At 36.7% G+C, this 23,407-nt stretch overlaps 1 protein-coding gene across 1 annotated transcript in view; it reads left to right on the forward strand.

The window, feature by feature from the left end:
* Positions 1 to 23,407, forward strand: part of Gabrg1 (gamma-aminobutyric acid type A receptor subunit gamma 1) — a 75,231-nt gene that overhangs the window by 49,064 nt on the left and 2,760 nt on the right. Inside the window, 5 exon segments of the mRNA NM_080586.2 lie at positions 2,225 to 2,445; positions 4,039 to 4,121; positions 8,343 to 8,480; positions 8,605 to 8,757; positions 11,318 to 11,529. Coding sequence (NP_542153.1) covers positions 2,225 to 2,445; positions 4,039 to 4,121; positions 8,343 to 8,480; positions 8,605 to 8,757; positions 11,318 to 11,529 — 807 coding nt within the window.

Below are 23,407 nucleotides of genomic sequence, written 5' to 3' on the forward strand. Positions count from 1 at the left end.
ATTTAGAATTATGTATAATGAAACAAGGATCCATGCTGAGCTTACGGCCACGCGGGTAGAAAGCCCTGCGTTCAGACATTCCTTGATGTTGCTGAATAGCATTTGTGTTGTGTGAACATTTCTATTACTGGGAAAATTGTTCTCAAATGCCACTTTTGATGATATCTTAGGAATCCGGAATTTAATTATGCCTAAGATCACAATGTTTTTTTATACTAGCCACATTTCTACCTGGTTTCATATAAATTATCTGCTGTAGTTGCCTGTCCAAATGTGTAGGGGAAAATGGAGTTGGCCTGGGCTAGCTGGGTTGAGAGCTATTTGTCATAGGTTCTTCAGAGTAGAATCCATGGCTTCTGGGGCACAATGTGCCTTTCAGTTCCAGAGAGACATATGCACTCCCTCAGGTAGTGAAATATTCAGGCTGCTTGTTTTCCTCTGTGTGTTTCCTTAGTAGTGAACGAGGCCTGGAAGCTCGACACGACAATTGGTCATAGATATTAGTCTTGTGTAAACAGTGTAGCTTGCAAACTTCATATATCCTAGCAATAACTAGTATTGACCCTAGCAACTGCCTTTTAATTTTATGTCTGATAAAGCTATAAAAAGCTTGATTGCTATTAATAAACTTGCTGCAGCCTCGGCTTTGCTGGGGATCCTTCAAGTGGCCTGTTTAATGTTGTTCCAGTAAGTACAAGCAAATTCATGAACGTATGACTTGGCTCTCTAAATAGCATTGGCCATGTTCTCTTTCCGGGTGTACCTAGATTTCCCTCTGTTTATATTTGCTGTTAAAAGCCAACTTTCCATCATTGGCAAAGTTAGTGTTGGGCTTCAAAGAGTTAATCATTTGAGTATATGAAGAGAAAATATAGATAAATATCACCAATATCAAATACTTATTAGGGATATTTGCCCTGACCAGGAAGTGAGAAAAGGGTTAAATACTATAACCTTTTATGTTAATGATAATAATCATTTTCACATAATTCAAGGAGCAGTCAGTCCAGTGCTAGTGTGTTTAGAAGTAGATTTGCCTGGCTAAAAATGCAGAGGTAATGCAGCACACCACCGATAACATCCAGTAAGATGATTCAGAATCTCTATCATATGTTTGTGATAAAATCAAGTTTCCCCTCTTAATTTATCTCTGTATTCCAGTAACCAAATGATAAATATTCCTCCTGCAACCTAGGATTTTATCCAACTTCCCTATTGATAAATTGGGTCCCAGACTGTTTATTCATTAGTCTCTTTGGCTTAAAAATAGATATTAAATATTCATCACCCAAACTCACAGTCATGCTTCCATTTCTTATGGTAAATATTTCCTTTCAAGCAAATTGACCAATTGCAAATATCACATCAAGAATATCCTTTCTACTAGCCAACAGTAAACTGCTTTTACTTCCTCATTTAACGTTAACATTTTGCACACATACAAGTCATTGGCCACACAGAAACACACATATGTTTACAGTTTCTTTTTTCTCTCATTGTTCTTTCCTTATTTTTTATGAAAAAATAAACACTCATAGGATGGCAGGCATTTTTTTAGGTTACAAAGGTAGGCGATGTCTGATTTGATATTTGTGATTTATAGCCACGCTTCTCTCTCTGGTAGCTACTTCTTGTTACAGAGTGTTGCACCCTAGGTCTCACCATGAGAACTCTAATAGGAATTTAATATTCAGCCTTGTAAATGTCCATTGGCAATAATGATACATATTTCACAAGATGTTAGAAAGTTCTGGTAACAGGATAGTATACAGAACCATTGATATTAAGTTTCAGATGTAATTGCTTGGTAGTCAACAGTATTGAACTCAAATAGTGGGAATCAAATTTCAGACTAAAGATATTATGAGTGACCTTTGATAAATTGGTAGATATTGTTCATGTTTATGGAAAGTATGATGTAAATATAACCAAATTTAACACTGCTAATGGTACTTAATAACTTCTAAAACTGAAGATTATGGAACTGAAAAATATTACAGAAGATTAATACCACAGAAGGTATCTGCAATTACTGGATTTCACTTTAGGTGAGTCACTCAAACTCAATTTTAAAGTAAGTTTAAAATACCAGAATTATTTCTTCAAAGAGACAGAATCTAAGTGCTACTCATTTATAGGAAATTTTGTTCTATGAAATTCAAATTTCATAGAGAAACATCTAAAATAATACCATTATTAACATATTATTATTGTTATCTTATAGGAGTACACGATAGACATCATTTTTGCCCAGACCTGGTTTGATAGCCGTTTAAAGTTCAACAGCACCATGAAAGTCCTTATGCTTAACAGCAACATGGTGGGAAAAATTTGGATCCCTGACACGTTCTTCAGGAACTCAAGGAAATCTGATGCGCACTGGATAACAACGCCCAATCGCCTGCTGCGGATATGGAGTGATGGAAGGGTTCTCTACACTCTGAGGTAACAGTGATTGTAACCTACAGTACTCTGTCTGCTACCAATAGGCCTTCTTCGTACCAGCCGAGCAGGACACAGGAGCCCCTTCTACTTGCCAAAATCTAAGATGGGGAACTCTTTAGGTTACCTTTTCATAAGCAGAGTTGCTCTTATGTGAAAGGTCTGGGGAAAGTCCTTGGACTTTTTCTTGGAAGCCGAGAAGATTTCATCTAGTGTTGTAGTATTCGTTCATTTATTTATTTGATGTTTTAAATTCTTTCTATTTTATATGTCTATTACTTTTGTTTGCATTTTATCGAGGCAGGCTTTCTTTGTGTAGCCTCAGCTGCCCTAGAACTCATGAAGTAGATCAGGCTGGCTTTGAACTTACTGAGATCCACTTGCCTTTGTCTCCTCAGTGCTGGGATTAATGGTGTGCATCACCACTGCCCAGCCTTACTTACACATTTCCCACACTCATACCTGCTAGAAACCAAACGGAAGCACTTACATCTCCTGGAACTGGATTTATAGATGATTCTGAGCCACTGTGTGGGTACTGGGAAGCCAGATAGGTGCTCTGCAAGGTCAGCAAAAGTGCTTGCCTGCAGATTCATCATTCTAGCCGTGCCTTATATGGCTGAATATGTAATGGAAAATACTGTCAATCTTTCTTTGGAATTTAATATTATTCTGGTTTTAAGAACTATAATAAAACATGACCAGAACAGATTGATGTATGAGTTCAAATCTACTCAACTTATTCCCATCAACAAGTATGCTTATTAAAAACTAAATTCTCTATTTTTACTGTTTTAATTTTACTCTTGAGATTATAATATAGTTGCATTTCTCTCTCCAGTGTCCTCCTTCCTTCTCATATATCCTTTCTCACTCTCCTTCAAATTTATTGCCTCTTTTATTATTAATTGTTATTACATGCGTACATGTATATGTACATGTATGCATGCATTAATGTGTACGTGTATATGCATACAAATATATATTCCTAAATATATGACTTGCTTAGTCCATATAGTGTGTAACTTTTATCAATTTTTCAAGGTTGACCATTGGCCCTGGACAGCCAATGGGTATGCTCCTCCTTGGGAAGTCCTCTTGACAGACAGTGAATATGTTCTTCCTTGGGAAGACAACCTCTCTTGTTCCAAGGTTTCCTCAGTTGCCTGCAGTTCTTTGAGGCTTCAAGAGGTTTTCACTTTGCCATGATCCTTAGTGTTGTCTTTGAAGATTATCATACAAAACTTAGAGAAAAAATTCATACATAGCCTTGCATAATGTACTACTTTCATATTCCTATAAATATATTTGCAAATATATGTATTCCTGAAGTTACAGAGATTTTAATGTAAGTGTAGAGATTGAAACATATAGAATAGTAGAACAGCTACTTAGTTGGCTTTAGAATAAAAGATGTGTGAGTTTCATACCCAACAGTGAATGATATCATAATAATCATTAATCTTTAATGTAAGCCTAGTATTCTATTAAACCATAATCCATTAGAGGTGGTCCTAATGCTATTTTAAAACATACATGTTTTTTGATGATTCAAAGTATTTTCTTTTATGCAGTACTTTTCCCCCCTTTAAACAGATTAACAATTAATGCAGAATGCTACCTTCAACTCCATAACTTTCCTATGGATGAACATTCCTGTCCACTGGAATTTTCAAGCTGTAAGTGAAAAAAATGATAATTCTACAAAGTTTAGCTTCAATATACTTTATTAATATACAAAATGAAATAAAACTAGTATAATTATAGTTATTCTTATTAAAATTCTTCAACTTTTTAGTAACATAAGTCATATTTGTTTATTGAGTTTGAATAAAAAATTGCAAATAAATATATTGTCTGAATATATGCATTACAGAGTAATTTTCACACATTTTAGTTTTATTTTGATGCCGTTAATATTTTTCATGTTATTTTATTGAAAATAGATCTTAACAAGGAAATAGAATTTTTTTCACTCAATAATCTATTTATTCTATGAATTCCACTTGAGCTCTATTTTGTTTAAAGTTGCCTTTTGAAATTAGCTCACTAGCTGGTAGATATCTATAAGGCTTCTCATACATCCTTAGCTTTGGTTAACTCAGCCCCAACCGCTTCCCTTTTCCAGTCCCTGCACCTCATCTCTGCTGCTTATTTTTTTCATTTTGTTTTTCTCCATCTTTATTAAATTGGGTATTTCTTATTTACATTTCAATTGTTATTACCTTTCCCAGTTTCCAGGCCAACATCCCCATAACCCCTCGCTCTCCCCTTCTAGATGGGTGTTCCCCTCTCCATCCTCCCCCCATTACTGCTTATGCATATAATATGTTCTGCTTACAATTTCCTGCCCCAAATCCTCCAAAATACCATTCACTTCCTTTCCCATTCAAATCCACAAAGTTTCTGTTTCTCTGGAGAAAAACAAACTGGTATTGAAGAATAACGAAATAAGATAAAACGAAGCAAACAAATCCACAAACAAACAAACAACAGAAAAAGAAAAACAAAATAAAGAACACAATAAAACATTCCTTATTTTTACCCTGTTTTGTCAAAGGTGCTAGGAATCTTGTTTTGCATTCAAATGTTTCTACACAACCAGAAATTTAAAAAAAATGTTTTAATCATATTAATCTTCCTTATGCAACATTTAACTTCATTAAATTATCTTTAAACTATGTTTTAAATGGATTGAGAGAAAAGTATTTACTGTGTGAATAACAAATATTGGAGAAGACTGTAATAAGCTGGAAAAGCGAAGGTAAACGTGGTTTATTTGGTTAATGAAAATAGGTGAAAGGAGTATTTAGATCTCAATAACCTGAAAATAAAAACCAATCTATTATTATTTATGATATGATAGTTATAGTGTTTTATTGAAATATTAATTACATTCAATGATTATTAATACATGTTACTCATATATAGTTTGCAAAAATAAATACTTGTTTAGATAATAATCAAGTATTAGGAATATGTGATCATTTTGATAATACAATAGTTTATATTGATAAATTAAGTTTCTTTCCATTTCTATAAATAATGATTTTTTTTAAGACTCTCACCTACTTCCTCTTGGACTGTGAGGTAGCCATTCCCAAATTTCACCCAGCTTTTATCCTCTTTAACCTCTTAAATCCTTTTAAATTCAGTATTAATTTTTTGAAACATATTAATAAGCTTGCAAAACTATAACATAATTCTATACTAATCAGGTCAGAACTCAGTTCTTTGTTTTCCAAACTGTATCTCATGGAGATAAGATTCAATTTCCAGGTGAGATATGATTGCTCACGGCATACTTTATAGGTAAATATTGATGTTATGACAATCATTGTTCTTTTTAAACTCTTACCTCTGGATATGGCCTTCACTTGGCTTTGATTGATATTACTTGGGAATTCTACATCTTGTATGGACAACTTGGTGTCAATGACACACTAATACATTAGTTATGATCAGAGTCCAGTAGAAAAATTCAAATTTTCACTTCTAGCACTTTACAACAATATGTAGAAAATCCTGTTATAGCATAATTCAGTCAATGTCATAGTTTTGTGTTTGTCAGTGTCCATGGTATTGTTTAAATATATCATCTAGTTTCTATACCTATAATTAATAAGAGCAAGCAACACAAAATGTGATAAAAAAGTGACATGAAAAAAGGAAAGAGTAAATAATCTTAACTAGGTCTTCGAAGGTGAAACATTTTATTGCTTTAATGACAGAATATCCTGCAAAATAATGTCTTTATTTGAAAATATCTACAGTGATTAGTCTCTACTGATCATGTAATATGCATACCAACTCCGGTGTAGAAACAATTAAAACTTTCTTTTTCCCAAAATATTTCAAACATTACAAGTGATTACAAATAGAGGAACACTTCAGTAACAAGAATTTATATAGAATTTATAACCAGAAAGATAGAATTGTAATCAACTTAGATTTGAGAATTTCTTTTTTTCCATCTTTATTAAATTGGGTATTTCTTATTTACATTTCAAATGTTATTCCCTTTACCAGTTTCCAGGCCAACATCCCCTTAAACCTACCCTTCTATATGGGTGTTCCCCTCCCAAACCTCCCCCAATTACTGCCCTCCCTGCAAGAAACCCGTTCACTGGGGGTTCAGTCTTAGCAGGACCCAGGGCTTCCCCTTCCACTGGTGCTCTTACTAGGCTATTCATTGCTACCTATGAGGTCCGAGTCCAGGGTCAGTCCATGTATAGTCTTTGGGTAGTGGCTTAGTTCCTGGAAGTTCTGGTTGGTTGGCATTGTTGTACATATGGGGTCTCGAGCCCCTTCAAGCTCTTCCAGTCCTTTCTCTGATTCCTTCAACGGGGGTCCCGTTCACAGTTCAGTGGTTTGCTGCTGGCATTCGCCTATGTATTTGCTGTATTCTGGGTGTGTCTCTCAGGAAAGATCTACATCCAGTTCCTGTCAGCCTGCACTTCTTTGCTTCATCCATCTTATCTAGTTTGGTGGCTGTATATGTATGGGCCACATGTGGGGCGGGCTCTGAATGGGCGTTCCTTCTGCCTCTGTTCTAAACTTTGCCTCCCTATTCCCTCCCAAGGGTATTCTTGTTCCCCTTTTAACAAAGGAGTGAAGCATCTGCATTTTGATCATCCTTCTTGAGTTTCATGTGTTCTGTGGATCTAGGTTAATTCGAGCATTTGGGCTAATATTGTTGACTTCATGTGTTGGTTTGACAGTATTTCGGGAATATCTAGTAGAAAATAGAAGCTACCAGGCCACAGTGATGTCGACTTGTAATTCTAGCACATGAGATTCTGAGATGATTTCAAAATCCAGACCAATGATGTTGGAGAAAAACTGAGATGGATGAATAAGAATGATAGGGTGACATCCATGAGTCCTTATGAATCCTTCTGAATACTGCTATATAATAAAATCATCATAACTGCTATATAATTCTTTAAAGCACAAACACACACAAATACATACCCACATGCATACACACACACACACACACACACACACACACACACACACACACACGTTTCAGTTAGCATTTTCTATATTTGACAAACCTGAAATATTGAATGAGAGAAGACTTTTTTCTCGTAATTCTTTTCTTTTTTTCTATTCTTTTATTGGATATTTTCCTTATTTACATTTCAAATGTCATTCCCTTTCCTGGTTTCCCCTCTGGAAACACCCCATCCCATCCCTCCATACTCTGCCTCAATTAGGGTGCTCCCCCACCCACCTACCCATTCCCTCCTGCCTCCCCATCCTGGCATTCCTTACACTGGGGCATCAAGCCTTCACAGGACCCAGGGTCTCTCCTCACATTGATGCCCAACAAGGCCATCCTCTGCTACATATGCAGCTGGAGCTATGGGTCCCTCCATGTGTACTCTTTGGTTGATGATTTAGTCCTTGCAAGTTCTGGGGCGTCTGGTTGGTTGATACTGTTGTATTTCCTCTGGGGTCGCAAACCCCCTCAGCTACCTTAGTCCTTTTTCTAATTCCTTCATTGGGGACCCTGTTCTCAGTTAGGGTTAGCTGTGAGCATCTGCCTCTGTATTTGTCAGGCTCTGGTAGAGCCTCAGGAGACACCTATATCAGGCTCTCATCAGCAAGCACCACTTTTGGTGGGATGGATCCCCAGGTGTAGCAGTCTCTGGATGGCCATTCCTTCAGTCTCTGCTCCACACTTTGTATTTCCTCCTGTGAGTATTTTGTTCCCTCTTCTAAGAAGTACTGAAACATGCATACTTTTGTCTTTCTTCTTCCTGAGCTACATGCAGTCTAGAAATTGTATCTTGGACTTTCCAGTAGTAATTGTTTAAATGTGTTGCTATTGTAATTGTAACTTGTTTAAATTTTGCTACACTACATACATTTTATTACAATTTTCTCTACAGATGGATACCCTAAAAATGAAATTGAGTACAAGTGGAAAAAGCCCTCAGTGGAAGTAGCTGATCCTAAGTACTGGAGATTGTATCAGTTTGCCTTTGTAGGGTTAAGAAATTCAACCGAAATCTCTCACACAATCTCCGGTAAGGAGGAAATAGGATTCAAATGAATAATTCTGGCAGTAACAGTCACTGTTACTAAAGTTTGTAAATTAGAATCTATATTTTATATACTTTACTCAATTTAAAACATATCTGTTTTTTATAGGAGATTATATTATCATGACTATCTTTTTTGACCTGAGCAGACGGATGGGCTATTTCACAATTCAGACCTACATTCCGTGCATTCTAACAGTTGTTCTTTCCTGGGTGTCTTTTTGGATCAACAAAGATGCTGTACCTGCTAGAACATCCCTGGGTAAGGCTGTGCTACTACATCACAGACTTAAAGATTAGTAAATATATCTTTATTGATACATTTGTTAGAAATATCCCATAGACTACAATGAGGTATTAATAAATAGGAAAATTAGGTGTTATACCAACTTTAAAGGACTTAAAAAAAAGACAAAACAAAACAGAAAACCACACAGTAAGAACTTTGTATTAGAAAACTCATATTTTCCTGTAAACATAACTTTATAACATATGAGAAATAACACATGAAGAGCAGAAAGTAGAAATAGCTAAATACTATTTAATCAATATTTCAATTGCTTTATAATAAAAATTGGTTTCTTTTAGCAGAATCACAAAAATCAACATTCGTTTCCTGGTGAATCATGGAATCACAAATCAATACTCAGCTGTCCTGAGAGACAGATATCTGGAAGGAACATGAAGCTTCCTGGCTTCTGTACCATAAAAAATTGATTAATTTGTTATTCTTGGAGTTTCTTACACTATAATTAAAAGAGTACATTCTATTCATACTTTAAAAAATAGGTTATTCCTTCCCTGTAAGAGTGTTTTTTACTGAACATTCTATATAGGAAAATAAATGATGTATTTTAAATGTGCTTATAAGAGAGAGACAATCTATTGTCCTTGTAATGATATACAAGGAAAACTTATTTATCAACTGATTCATTTACAGCATGAAGATTAAATCTCAACACAGTTATAATGGTATCCAAAATATAAAGTTAAGTTGATTTTATTTTTTTCCTGTAATTTCTATGAGTGCTGTTAAACAAGTTTGTCTTATAAACACAGTAAAATGGAAATCACAAAATATGTCAGCTATAGAACCTGAAGATTCAAGTAGCAGAAAAAAATTAGGGGGCGTTACTAAAGGTGTAGACAAAATGAGTAAAAAATCTACATATCTAAATTTATATTAATTAATTAAAATGTTTTATGATCCTATGGTCCATAAGTTTTATGACTTATGGAAAAACTTTTATGATAATAAAATTATGACTTAGTTACTGTGAATGTTGATGGCTCTGATCTATAGGTACAATTAAAAACAATTAAGACATTGTTGCTATGATCACATAGCAAATAATTGAAAAGTCAGAAGGTCAACCTAACTTTGTTTATATTTATACACACATAACAAAATCTATAACACATATATCATTTTTATCTCTAATACTATTTATACATGAAAGAAAAAATTATGTTCATATCAGGGAATTATTTCTGAATGCTTCAGTGGGCACATAAGAGAAAATGGTCCCTGCTGCTTGCCCCATAATAACGATGTTTCTATAGCCCTTTCTCTTCATATCTACAACATAATTTATTTAGCATTATACTTAGTAAATTTAAGAGAGTTAAACATTCCACTTGTAGATCTATCGTTGGTGACATAAAAAATGAGAATATAGTTGGTAGGATCTAGAGAGGTAACTTGGAGGTTAAGAGCAGAAGACCCAGGATTGGTTTCCAATACTATTGTGACTACAGTTTCAGGAAATCAGGTCCTGTTTTCTTACAATATATGTATGTGACGTACATACAAATATAAAAGCATACCCAAATGTGCTTACATAACTATGAACATAGATGAATGAGAACGACTGTGCTTTAGGCACAAAGAATATTGAGGCTCTTCTCATTTATGTGTCCAAAGACTGACAGAAGGGGGAAGACTAATGTGTGAAAAAGAGAGGTAAATTAGAGATGGACCAATGGGCTAGGCTCTGACATGTATTACAATTACACATACTGAATTCTTGGAAATAAAAATTCATTGTGTCTTTGAAATATAAAATTGATGTAATTCTGGATGGATCCTTACATATGGAATTTTAAATACCAAGTCAAAATTACCATGTTAAAATATATTTTGGTAGTATACTAGTTTAGGTTATTTTCACTGGGTAAAGCCAAACAAAACAATAGTCGTGCAGTAACTGTTGCTTCAAGTGAGTTGAAAAGTACTTTTTTTTTATTGTACAAGTCCAGATGTTGTGGTTCATTGTGGTATATATAATGTGGCAAGAAGGATTCAGGGACATTATGTTTACAGCTATGTTGTGGGGGAATTTCCAGAGTCTTCTTATAGTTTGAGGGGACTACACTGGCTTCTCAATTTTACATCACAGTAAACCTAAGAAGACAGACAAAAAGGAGAGCATTTCCAGCAGGGAAGCGTCTTCTTCTAGACTTAATTTTGAGCTTAGATCTTATTCTGTGGTCACAATCTGCAGCAGAGAAGGTAGACAATGAAAATGTTTTGCAGAAAGCCATCTCACAATGAAAAATGGTTCTTTTTTTAATGACAGAAGAAGGGAAGACTGAATATTAGGAGCCAACCTGCAATCCATAGTAATTTAAATCATTAAAATTTCCTACACAAAGAACACAGTGAATGTAATGTAGCCATGGTTACTAGTAATTCTTTCTGGCAATCATATCCTTTTGTCTCTATTGTTTATTTCAGCTGACAATATTGTCAAATTAGACAAAAGAATACAAATGTTCTGTTAAATTACTTTTAATCATCTATTTTCCCCCTTTCTTCACAGGTATCACTACGGTTTTGACTATGACAACCCTCAGTACAATCGCTAGAAAATCTTTACCTAAGGTTTCTTACGTGACAGCAATGGATCTCTTTGTCTCTGTGTGTTTCATTTTTGTGTTTGCAGCACTCATGGAGTATGGAACCTTGCATTATTTTACTAGTAACAATAAAGGAAAAACCACCAGAGACAGGAAGCTGAAAAGCAAAACTTCGGTATGTTTTATTTTTAGTTTTTAATATTGATATGATGATAACTTCACACAGGAGGGAACATTGTATAGATATCACTCTCCTTTTTTTTTTCTCCTGCCTTTTCCTCCCTTCCTAATTCACAAGTTCTCCTTCAACTCTTCTTGTTACATGTACCAATAATTTGTATGTAATATGTGTGCAGATGTGCATGCAGCACTCTGCGTCCATTTTCCGTTGCTCATATGTGCATTGTCGAGGGTTGCCCACTTGGGATTGGACAAATCATGTGGATGTCAGTTCCCAGGGACAACCAGTTCTCCCTTTCTCAGCAACAAACTAACCCCCCTGTAGCAATTCATCCAGGAGTGAGACCTTGTAGAATTTCTCCTACCTGCAGCTGGTGTTATGATGGTCTTGTTCAGACAAGTAGGCTGCTGAGAATCCATAGGTGTGCTTACTTGTTGTGTCTAGGAGATAAGGCCTGTGAACAGGCATCCTCAGTCACTGCTTATGAGAGTTTTCCACTCCATTTTCCGTGACTTTCACTTCCCCTCAGTGTTAGGAATTGTACTGAAGATGTATCATTTGATATTGACTACCTGGCAGTCTCTAATGCTCTGCAGAGCCAGTAGTTGTTCAGCTATGGATTTGTCTCCATCTCTTGGAAATGAAGATCCTTTGATGAGCAGTGACAGCTACACTTATCCGTGTATATGATGGTATTTTGAAAAAGGTTAGAAATCATATTAGATTAGGAAACTGGCAGTAACATTGTTGGTTCTCAAACTTACGACCATTTCAACCACTGGTAGGAGGCTATGCTGATAGCACCATCATGCATTCCCTCCTTTCAAGCTGGTGCTAAGAGTGGTTAGACAGCTGTTAGCTATATCTGAGTAAAAAGTACTTCTCTTTCCCCAGTGTGGATGCCTTAACAGCACCTCATTTTAGTTGGAGATGCTTTTCTGAACATCGATGGGTTTTCTTTCTTATATAAACAGTTTGAGATGTTTGAGAACTATGATAAAAAGTAAATAAAATTAAGGTAAAACTAGATTACCCATAACTGCCCAGCCATAAATTCTTGGTTATAGCTTTCTCTATTGGTTATTCCTTGCAAAATGACACACACACACACACACACACACACACACACACACACACACACACACACTATACAGCATCCAGTCTTGATAATACTATGTTTCACTACCCTTACTCAATCTCCTCTCCCTAGGACTGTAGCAGTACATTTTTATCCTAACTTCATGTTGTTTTAGAACTATATATTTTACATGTTTAGTCTTTTCAGTCCCGATCACATGCATATGTGTATGAGATCATCCTGTAGGTCCTGGACAACCTTCCGATGATCATAGTTCTAAAGAAAAATGACCCTTTCTCTTAGAGCAACTACAAACACTTAGTAGTTCCTCATCTGAGTAGTGGTTGTAGAAACCATAATCTGCTTCAAGCTAGGATCTTAACTGGATCCCGTTATGCAATCACAGATGCTTTTAATTCTTGCGTGGAAAAGCCATGTCCAGAATACAGCATTTCACCACACCCTTCTTACAATCCTTTTCTCTGTTTCTTACAATGTCCCATGAAGTTTTGTAGGAGTGATGGCATTGATGTAGATGTTCTATTATGAGGCATTTGCAGTAATTTCCAACACTTTAAAGCGTAACTACTATCCACCGAGGTAAAAATGAATATAAACGTAAGTTCTTGTGTTAGAAAACATGGCCGTTTAGAAGAATAACATCAGTAAGTTACCCTCTGAGGTCCAAGACTTCCACAGCCATGAGTTTTGATCATGTTTTCAGTACTCCTCCTGTGAAGCAGGCTTCAAATCTTGTGGAAAACAGCTGGTTAACCCAGAAATAGAATTTCATTATTGTACCAGTGGACAGATCTTGTCTAGCAGGTCAGCATCATGGTATTCAGGGACCAGAATTAGATAACTCTGTTGATGTCCTTTCTTCCCCAGCAGCCTAGATGACACCTTGTAGTTCTATGAACGCAGGCAGCAGGTAGAGTTTCTGGTCAGCTCAGGATTGATTTCTCTGGAAACTCAACCAAGTATGTGGTTTCTCCAGCAATAGAATCTAATTATGTGAACAAACATGGAAGATGGCAAAAGACTTTATTGTTTAAGTTTTTATTTAGGCCTTCCTGACCTTAGAGAGGCAACTTAATCCTTTAACTAAGGTTTTCATTTAATAACCACCTCTGTTAGTAGTTAGTACTATTCACTAACATTCAGTATTTCCGTTCAATTTTCCTTTTAAAAGATTGTATCTTAAATTAGCTTAGAAATGAATGGGGTTCCTTCAACGGGGGTTCTATTCTCAATTCAGTGGTTTGCTGCTGGCACTCGCCTCTGTATTTGCTGTATTCTGGCTGTGTCTCTCAGGAGCGATCTACATCCGGCTCCTGTCGGTCTGCACTTCTTTGCTTCATCCATCTTGTCTAATTGGGTGGCTGTATATGTATGGGCCACATGTGGGGCAGGCTCTGAATGGGTGTTCCTTCAGTCTCTGTTTTAATCTTTGCCTCTCTCTTCCCTGCCAAGGGTATTCTTGTTCCCCTTTTAAAGAAGGCGTGAAACATTCACATTTTGATCATCTGTCTTGAGTTTCATTTGTTCTAGGCATCTAGGGTAATTCAAGCATTTGGGCTAATAGCCACTTATCAATGAATGCATACCATGTATGTCTTTCTGTGATTGGGTTAGCTCACTCAGAATGATATTTTAGTAAGAGCACCAGTGGAAGGGGAAGCCCTGGGTCCTGCTAAGACTGAACCCCCAGTGAACTAGACTGTTGGGGGGAGGGCGGCAATGGGGGGAGGGTTGGGAGGGGAATACCCATAAGGACGGGGAGGGGGGAGGGGGAGGGGGATTTTTGCCCGGAAACCGGGAAAGGGAATAACACTCGAAATGTATATAAGAAATACTCAAGTTAATAAAAAAAAAAAAGAAACTGAAAAAAATGAATGGGGTTTCATGGTGCTTCTTTCTACATCTGTAGTTTTAGTTAATTCATCCCCTTCCCCCAAATCTCCACAGTTTTTATTTTAGTTACTTTTCCATTGCTGTGAAAAGATAACAACATAAAAGCAGCTCTTATGAATGAAGGCATTAATTGGGGGCTTTCTTAGGGTTTTATATGGTTAGTCCATGATCATCACTGCACAAACCAGACAGGTATGGCACTGGAACAGTAGCTGAGAGCGTAACAACATGAACGGCAGGTAGGAGAGAGAGAGAGAGAGAGAGAGAGAGAGAGAGAGAGAGAGAGAGAGAGAGAGAGAGATTTTTGAAACCCTAAGCCTACTCTCAGTGAAATACCTCCTCCTACAAGGCCACCATCTAATCCTTCCTAACAATTCACCAACTGAGAAGAAACATTCAAATCTATGAGGGTATGGTGCTCATTCCTTTTCAAGATATCTCAATGTTCACTTAAATCTTTATTCCCCCGCTGTTACCTCATATCTAATGTGTTCTATTATTCTCTCTCATTGTATTTTTACTTTAATTGCAACATCATAGGTTTCCAATATGCTCTCATGCCTTCCCATAGGCTCTCGTGTCTCGAATCCTGATTACTTCACTACCTGCTTTCCGTGTTTCTGTCCCAAGATTTCCCCTGCTTTTTTGTGTTCACTTCATATCTGTACAAATTCCCATTCCACACATGCATCTCCCTCATCAAAAGTCCTCTTCATGTTTCCTAGTTTCCACATGTGCAACGGGTTAAACACACAGAAGCAAGCAATTGACAGAAAATATGTGTTGTAAATGCAGAGAAACTCGGTGCCTCCACTAACATCAGAACAAAGACATGAGTTCTGGCAATTTCTATTCAATTACTGTAAGGTTCTTCTATATTAAATTATTTTATAAAAGTATCAAAAGTTATTTAGGATGCATTTTGAATATGGTTGTGTTTTTTCACACCTGCTATTTCAGCAGTTGGAAGGTATAGGAGGGGGACTGTTATGTGTTCTGGGCTGTAAAATAAGGCCTTGTGTCAATGTAACAAAGCAAATATTAATAACATCAAATAACATCTCTTTGATTTCTATTTCATAATACGTTTGGATTTTCAACAATGAATGACACATGGAATTAACTTACTTTTAAAAAGTAAGGTCACATTTAAGGTTAAAACCCAGCGGTAGCAGAAAGTCATAGCTCTTCCATTCTTCCTTGTTTCTGTAGATTTGTAGACCTTCACGTTCCCAATCACAGTGACTAAATTACAGACTGCATAAATTGATGGTAAAATTGATTTTAATGATTCTAATACATGTAACAACTTGATGATTGACAGTAATTTCATTTTATAAAGGCAATTATAGCAACCTGAATCCAATCTCTGACATTCATTGAGGGTTCCAGGAATTGATTTGAGCACTTTACATGATTTCATTTACACTCAAAGAAACCATACAAGCACACTTTTGGTGATTTTTCATGAGGACAGCTTTGTTTAATGTTGGATCACAGACTAACACACAGGACGTTTGAGAACATACAGCTCTGACTTGCTGCCTTTCATTTTAACATTTCCTCTGTTCAAAGTATTTATTAAAAGTAGGTTTTCACGTCACCAAAATTGACAGTGACAGTATATTACTGATTCCAGCAAGAATGCTCAGAGCAGATTATGCTGAAGCTCAAATAAAGACAGTGTAAAACATCTCTTCTCGATAAGCAGCTTGTAACACTACTGTGATGCGTGCACCATTAGACTCATGGGATCATGTTGCTCACTTTAAGTTTGGGAGCTTAATGATTTGAATCTCTTTTCTTGTTTTTATATTATTCAATTTATAAATTTGGACATGATTTTAATCCTATTTTATTTCATCTATTATATTTTAAACGTTAGAGCCTAGTAAACTTTGGTTTTAGTTCTACACAGGCTATGCCTAGCATCCATGGACTGCTTGAGACACCATGGAAAGTGGTCTGTGAGGTATAATTTTAATAGACACATAGTGTTGAGAAGACAACTATGTGAATGTGGGTCACATGGTACTCAGAAAAATTTCCTTTCATTTCAAGTGGAAAGAATTCACTTGTAAGGCCTTTAAAAATATGTATTCCATTCAACATTTGGCAGAGAAAGTTTATAGAGATACTGTAGCACTGTCAAAGTAGTTGTCTGGACAATAAATTGCAGTTTTCAGAAGAAAAAAATTTGGAGAAAAATTAAAACAGAGGAAAAACCACATGAACTGAGTTGAGGTTTGGAGACTGGAATGAGAGAAAACTAGTTTATGCCCAGAGATATGACATCTAATACAGTAGCTGTTAGAAACTGGTTAGGTGGGTTCCAAGTGATATGAGCTGAACAAAATTCAAAAGGTAATGTCTTCATAGCATTTTTGCACTCCATATTTGACATGCTCCTGCTATGCTGAGTATAGTTGACAGAGAGTATATTGCAGCTCCATTGGACACCACTGCTTACAACACAGGAGCTTTCTGGACAAAATTACTCATGTTGAAGATAGACAAGTAGTTTGTGGATAACTTGTGCATTTCTAGTGTCATGTTAAGATTATAGTTTTTGTTCTTTCAGCTCTGACATGCTACAGACATTTCTAAATAGAATGGGAGAGTGGCATCTATATACAATAATGAAAATTGAGGATAAGTACATAGTGTGTATTCTTAACTTGTTGAAGAGGTGGGCCCTAAATCTTACAACTATGGTATTAGCTCAAGAAACACCATACCACTGAAAATAAAAACTGGCATCTCAAAGGAAGAGAATGCGGGGAAGGGACTACCAGCCCCCCAGTTCAGTCTTCTTTGTGCAAAAGGCTAATCCCCTTTCCAATCAGCACATGTCTGCATGAATAAACCCTCAGATAGCTTTCAGAGGATACAATGAAATAACAAACACTTGTGTCAATCTTCAATCTCACAAATCATAAAAGATTTTTTTTTCTTCTGAAATGGTGTTTGGCAAAGCTCCTAGGCAGTATTTTGTGGTATTGGTAATATGTAAAATACAACAACTACCAAAAAGGCAGCAGCTTAAGAAATTACAAAATGTCAGTGGATGGTGGGATAAGGCGGTAATCGCTTAATGTCAACTGCAACATCAGTTAGATAATGTGAGTTCACATGCATCCAGGTCCCACTCGTACCTTTCTATTTTGTCATCTTATATAGCATATGTTTGGGTTACTACTGTCCTCAGACTAAATAACTATATTAATCATGGAATAAGATCCGACAAAAATCTAAATTTATACTAATATTAGTATTTGAAGCAAATAAATAAATAGAGCAATAATGTGTAATGAGAAACATGGCTATCTCTGCCTAACTCTGTGGCCACAGATTTCAACATTAAAATGTATCACCATTTTGGCTTTATTCTCATGAATAATCTCACTTGTTTCTAATATTTTATAACAAATTTCAAAGCAAAAATGTCAGAAAAAGTGAAAAATACTTATTTTATATGAAAGATAAGCTTTTTTATTGTCTTATTTCCATATATGTGAATATATTTATATGAATATATAGGAATAAATATATTCACTCACGTATTAGTATTTTGTATATTGTTTAAATTTAAGTCTTAAAATTTAAATTCATATTTATGACCAATTTTGATGCCACTTTATTTCTTCTAACTTGTAAATTTTATTATATTTTATAATGTAAAATAAATGTCAAATTTATGGTCCCTCTTTTTATTTAATATTTTTATCTTTTATGCTTGTGAATTTGATTCTTTTTCTAAAAGCTTCATTTTATCATTTTAATCGTGTGTGTGACTGTGTATGTATATGTGCATATGAGCACAGGGGACCATCGGGTTCAGTAGATGACTCCTGAACATAAAGTTAGAGGTGTCTGTGAACCATACATAGTGAGAGCTAAGACCCTGTACCAGGTTCTCTGAAAAGCCTCATGCCATATGTGGACTTAAACAGTGAGAACTTTTCCAGCCTCTACTTGATTCCTTATTACGGAAACGTCTATTTACTCCTCTAAACGTCGTCATTAGGATATTAAGATATTTATCTTTTTCCAGAGAGTGTATGCTATCTGGTTGCTGGCTTTGTCTCTGAGAGACATCAGGGCTCCAGGTTAGTCAAGACTGCTGGTCTTCTTTTCTTTTCTTTTTTTTTTTTTTGGTTCTTTTTTTTTCGGAGCTGGGGACCGAAACCACGGCCTTGCGCTTCCTAGGCAAGCGCTCTACCACTGAGCTAAATCCCCAACCCCGACTGCTGGTCTTCTTATGCCATTGCCCTCCTTCTCAGCTTCTTCTAGCTTTCCCTAATTCAACCACAGGGTTCTCCCAGCTTCTGTTCATTGGTTGGATGTAAGTATCTGCATCTGACTCAGACAGCTGTTTGTTGGGTTTCTCAGAGGACAGCCATGCTAGGTTCCTGTCTGTAAGCACACCATAGCATAGGTGACAATGTCAGGCCTTGGAGACTCTCCTTGAGATGGATCGCAAGTTGGGCCGGTCACTGGACCTCCTTACCAGTGGAGGTCTCTTCTCTCCATTTTTGTCCCTACAGTTCTTTTAGATGGGAACAATTCTGGGTCAGAGTATTGGTTGTGGGATGGCAACCCCATCTCTCCACTTGATGCCCTGTCTGTCTCCTGAAGGTAGACTCAACAACTTCCCTCTCCTCACTGTTGAGCATTTCATAAGTTCCTTCCCTTTGAGTCCTGAGATTATCTCACCTTCCAGGTCCCTGGCACATTCTAGAAGGTCTTTTCTCTCCTCCCCTCTCCTCTTCCAACCAGCCTTCTCCTTCTCCCTCCCCCATGATTTCTTTCTTCTCCTTCCCAAGAGGAACTGAATTATCCTCATGTGGACCCTTAAGTTTGTTAAACTGCTTGAGTTCTGTGGATTGTATCCTGAGTACTTGGTACTTATTTCATTAATATCCACTTATTAATGAGCGCGTACCATGCATGTACTTTTGGGACTGGGTTATCTCACTTGGGATAATATTTTCTGGTTCCATCCATTTGCCAGTAAAATTCATAATGTCTTTGTCATTAACACCTGAATAGTATTCCATTGTGAGAATGAACCACATTTCGTGTATCCATTCTTTGTTTGTGGAACATCTCAGTTGTTTCCTGTTTTTGGCTTTCACAGATAAGGTTACTATGAACATAGTGGAGCATGTCCTCCTGTGGCATGTTGGGGCAAACTTTGGGTATATTCCCAAGAGCGGTATTGCTGGGTCTACAGGTAGAGCTACTTCCAATTTTCTGAGGAACCTCCAGTTTGTTTTCCAGAAGGGTTGTACCAGTGTGCAATTCCACCAGCAATTCAGGAGTGTTCCCCTTTCTCCGCATCTGCCAAAATGTACTGTCACCTGAGTTTTTAATCTTAGCCATTCTGATTGGAGTAAAGTGGAATCTCAGGGTCTTTTTGATTTGCATTTCTCTGATCACTAAGGACTTTGATCATTTCTTTAAGTGCTTCTCAGCAATTCAAGATTCCTCGGTTGTGAATTCTCTGTTTAGTACTATACCCCATTTTTGGATTGGGTTGTTTTGTTTTTAGGGAGTGGGGAGGCCTGGCAGGGGTGGGGTGTGAGTAGGGGTGGGGACAGCCTCTTGGAGACAGGGACAGGAGGAATGTGATGAGGACCTGTTGGGGGATGGACAGGGAGGGGTATTATGAATAGACTGTAAAAATAAATGAATAAATAAAAGTAATAAAAACAATAAACAAACAAAAAACATACAAACAGAAAATCCAGCCTTTAAGTAAAAGGAATTATTAAAACATGATATTTATTTTTTTGAGAATTTTATGTATTCTTATGTTTTGATAATGTAAATGCCCATTCACTCGTCTCCAATCTATCCTAAGCCTTCTGACCAAAATTTACCTTTATGTGTTTGCTTTTTATACTCTTTGAGTCCATTTAGTTCTACTAGCATGTACGTACTGTTGGACCATCTACAGGGCCACATGCCTGAAGAAGATAGACTCTCCTTCCCTTATCAGTCATCAATTGCTAATACCTCCTCCGACAGGACTGAAACCTCATAAAGTCCTCCCCAATTTAATCCAGCCTTGGAATGATTAGCGGGCTTTATCTTACAAGGGTCTTCTGCTATGAGTCGTATGTACTAAGGTTCTTGCTACAACAGCCATGTCGTGTCTGGTAAAATTGTTCCAGCATGGAAACCCACTACCTTTGGCTCTTTAAAATCTTTCATAATCTTTCTTTTCCACATGACCTCTGAACTGTGCATGTAGGATGTGATGTCACATCATGTATATATTTCTTATTTTCTGCCCATTGAACTTTTCTGAGTCTCTGCAAAAAAAAAGATGCTTCTCTGATGAGGAGGTATCTTACAGTCCATATTTCCATTTTATGATCTTTTACTTCTCCTTATATTTTTAAATAGCTTACAAACTTGTGATTTTTAAAAGAGTTTTCATCCATCCAACATTTTTGTTAACCCACTCCCTGTCCTCTCCTTTCTTTTTCTCTTCTCCCTTTGGCCCCATTCCTGCACTCATTCTGGCTTAAAACTTTAGTCCCCCATTTGGTCCCAACCCACAGGTGCTTATCATCTTATAAACTTTCCTTTTGTGCCAATGTCATAGATTTCCATGTAGCTTTCTTACACACAGCTCATTTTGTTAAGCCGTTTCCTCACTCCTGTCCCACCCTCACCATCACTCACACCAGCTGCAACCCTTCTGGTTCCAGCATTATTCTTCTCTGCCACCATTTTCCTTTCCTTCTCCTGCCTTCACCTTTGATTAAATCCTTTTCCATGGATCATTTCTAGTGTCCTAAAACAAATACTCTAAAACAGAAGACAGGAAGCTAAAAAGTCTCCACTTTATTCAGTTGAGGTCTCCTATTGAACCCAAGTTTCACAGGTAGGCTAGGGGAGGTAGCTAGCTTACCCTGGGATCCACTGTCACTTGTCTCTCAAGCACTGTTGTAACTGGAAACCACCACGCCCACTAGGCAGGGCAAACGCTCTGTCTTCGGAGCCATTTCTTCGCAGTCTGCATCTGCTCAACTTTTCACAGTTTATTCGTCTGTATTTTCTTATGTTTTAGAAACACAACAGCTTTGAATAAAAGTTCAAATTTGAAGAAACTCATATATCATTTGATTTTTAATTATTTCTCTTAAAATATATCATGCCTGTGAGGTGGCTATTTTTTTTTCAAAATCTAATGCAAAAAAAAAATTGATAACCGTCTATATGAGAAAGAATTAAGCCCAGTATAATGGTGTTTATATTCTTGACTTCTGATTTACTGCTTAGATGGCCACAAAACAGTGCTTAGAGTGAGATTTATAAGCCATGCCTCAGTAATATCACACCATCCCAAAGTTATGGAGGACAATGGATGACTAAAGCTGTTGTCTTCCTGCCATTTTAATGGATTGATTTTTTTTGTAATAACCACTCTTCTTGTTAGCAGAATGTGTATGTGCATTTTGCCATGTGTTTTATAGTCTGTTTGACATGCTCTTTTCAGAAAGCAATAGCAACTTAGAAGGAACAGCAGTAGTACGTGTTGCCTAGTTGCCACCAAATGCATGCTCCACATGCCCTATTACTTAAGTTGGTCTGTAGCATTGAAACAGTCACTTTTCCATGACAGGGATCTCAGAGACAGAGGAACAGCCATATTTCTTCTTCAAGTTCACACATACAGCCCAAGTTTTTCTGACTCTAAACTACTTGCTTTATATTAGCTAATATTTCAACTCTTTCCTGAGCTACGGCATTTTCAAATATTATTTTTATCATTACAAATATTCATATTCAGAATCAGTTGGGTATCTCTGCATGTAAATACATATTTTACCAAGACTAACAAACTAAGTTCAATCTCAGGTCTCAAGGACTTTACATTTATCCTATATATTCATTATTGTGCAGATGCACATGAACACACATGGAAATATAATAAAATAAAAATAATAATCAGAACCTGTTATAAAATGTTAATTTCATAAGGATCTCAAATAATCCTTGAGTTATTATTATGGTCAAGCAGTATTGATTGTTGTATAACAGCTTATAAAACTTACTTAGGCACCAATAAATTTTCCCCAGAGAAGATTGCCACATTCCTCAATGAGCCTAGTTTGATGCATCTCTTGCTCCTAATGCTGAGTTTTGATGTGTCTATATGCATTACTAACTTGTACATGTACCATATATGTCTTTGTCCTTTCTGGTTTTTCAAAGCGTTTTTCCTTTTTTTTTTTTTTTCAACTCCCTTGTTATCAACTTTTATTCTCTGTCTTCAATAGGGTTTTACTGCTGTGAACAGACACCATGACCAAGGCAACTCTTATAAAAAACAACTTAATTGAGCCTGGCTTACACATCCAGAGGTTCAGTACATTAAACTCAAGTCAGGAGCATAGTAGCATCTAGGAAGGCATGGTTCATGAGGAGCTGAGAGTTCTACATCTGGAGGGCAGCTAGCAGAACACTCACTTCCAGACAGTTAGGACTGGGTTAAAGCCTACTCCAACAGCAACACACATATTCCAACCAGGCCACACCTCCAAATAGTGACACTCCCTGGGCCAAGCATATACAAACCTTCATATACCATTCCCTGGCCTCCATAGACATGTTCAAACACACAAATCTACAGGGGTCATACCTAAACATAGCATAATGCAAAAAAACATTTAGTCCAACTCCCAGTGTCCCAATAGTTTATAGTAGTCTTAATAGTGTCAAAAGTCAAAAGATCAAAGTCTATTATGAGATTCATTCAGCCACTTAACTGTAATCCCCAAAGCAAGACAGGAAACTCCACACTCTGCATCTCCATGTCCAGTGTTAAAACGTTCTTCAGATCTCCAGCTCCTTTTTCATCTT

The sequence above is a fragment of the Rattus norvegicus genome, chromosome 14, assembly GCF_021556685.1.
Source record: "Rattus norvegicus strain SHRSP/BbbUtx chromosome 14, alternate assembly SHRSP_T2T, whole genome shotgun sequence".
NCBI lineage: Eukaryota > Metazoa > Chordata > Mammalia > Rodentia > Muridae > Rattus > Rattus norvegicus.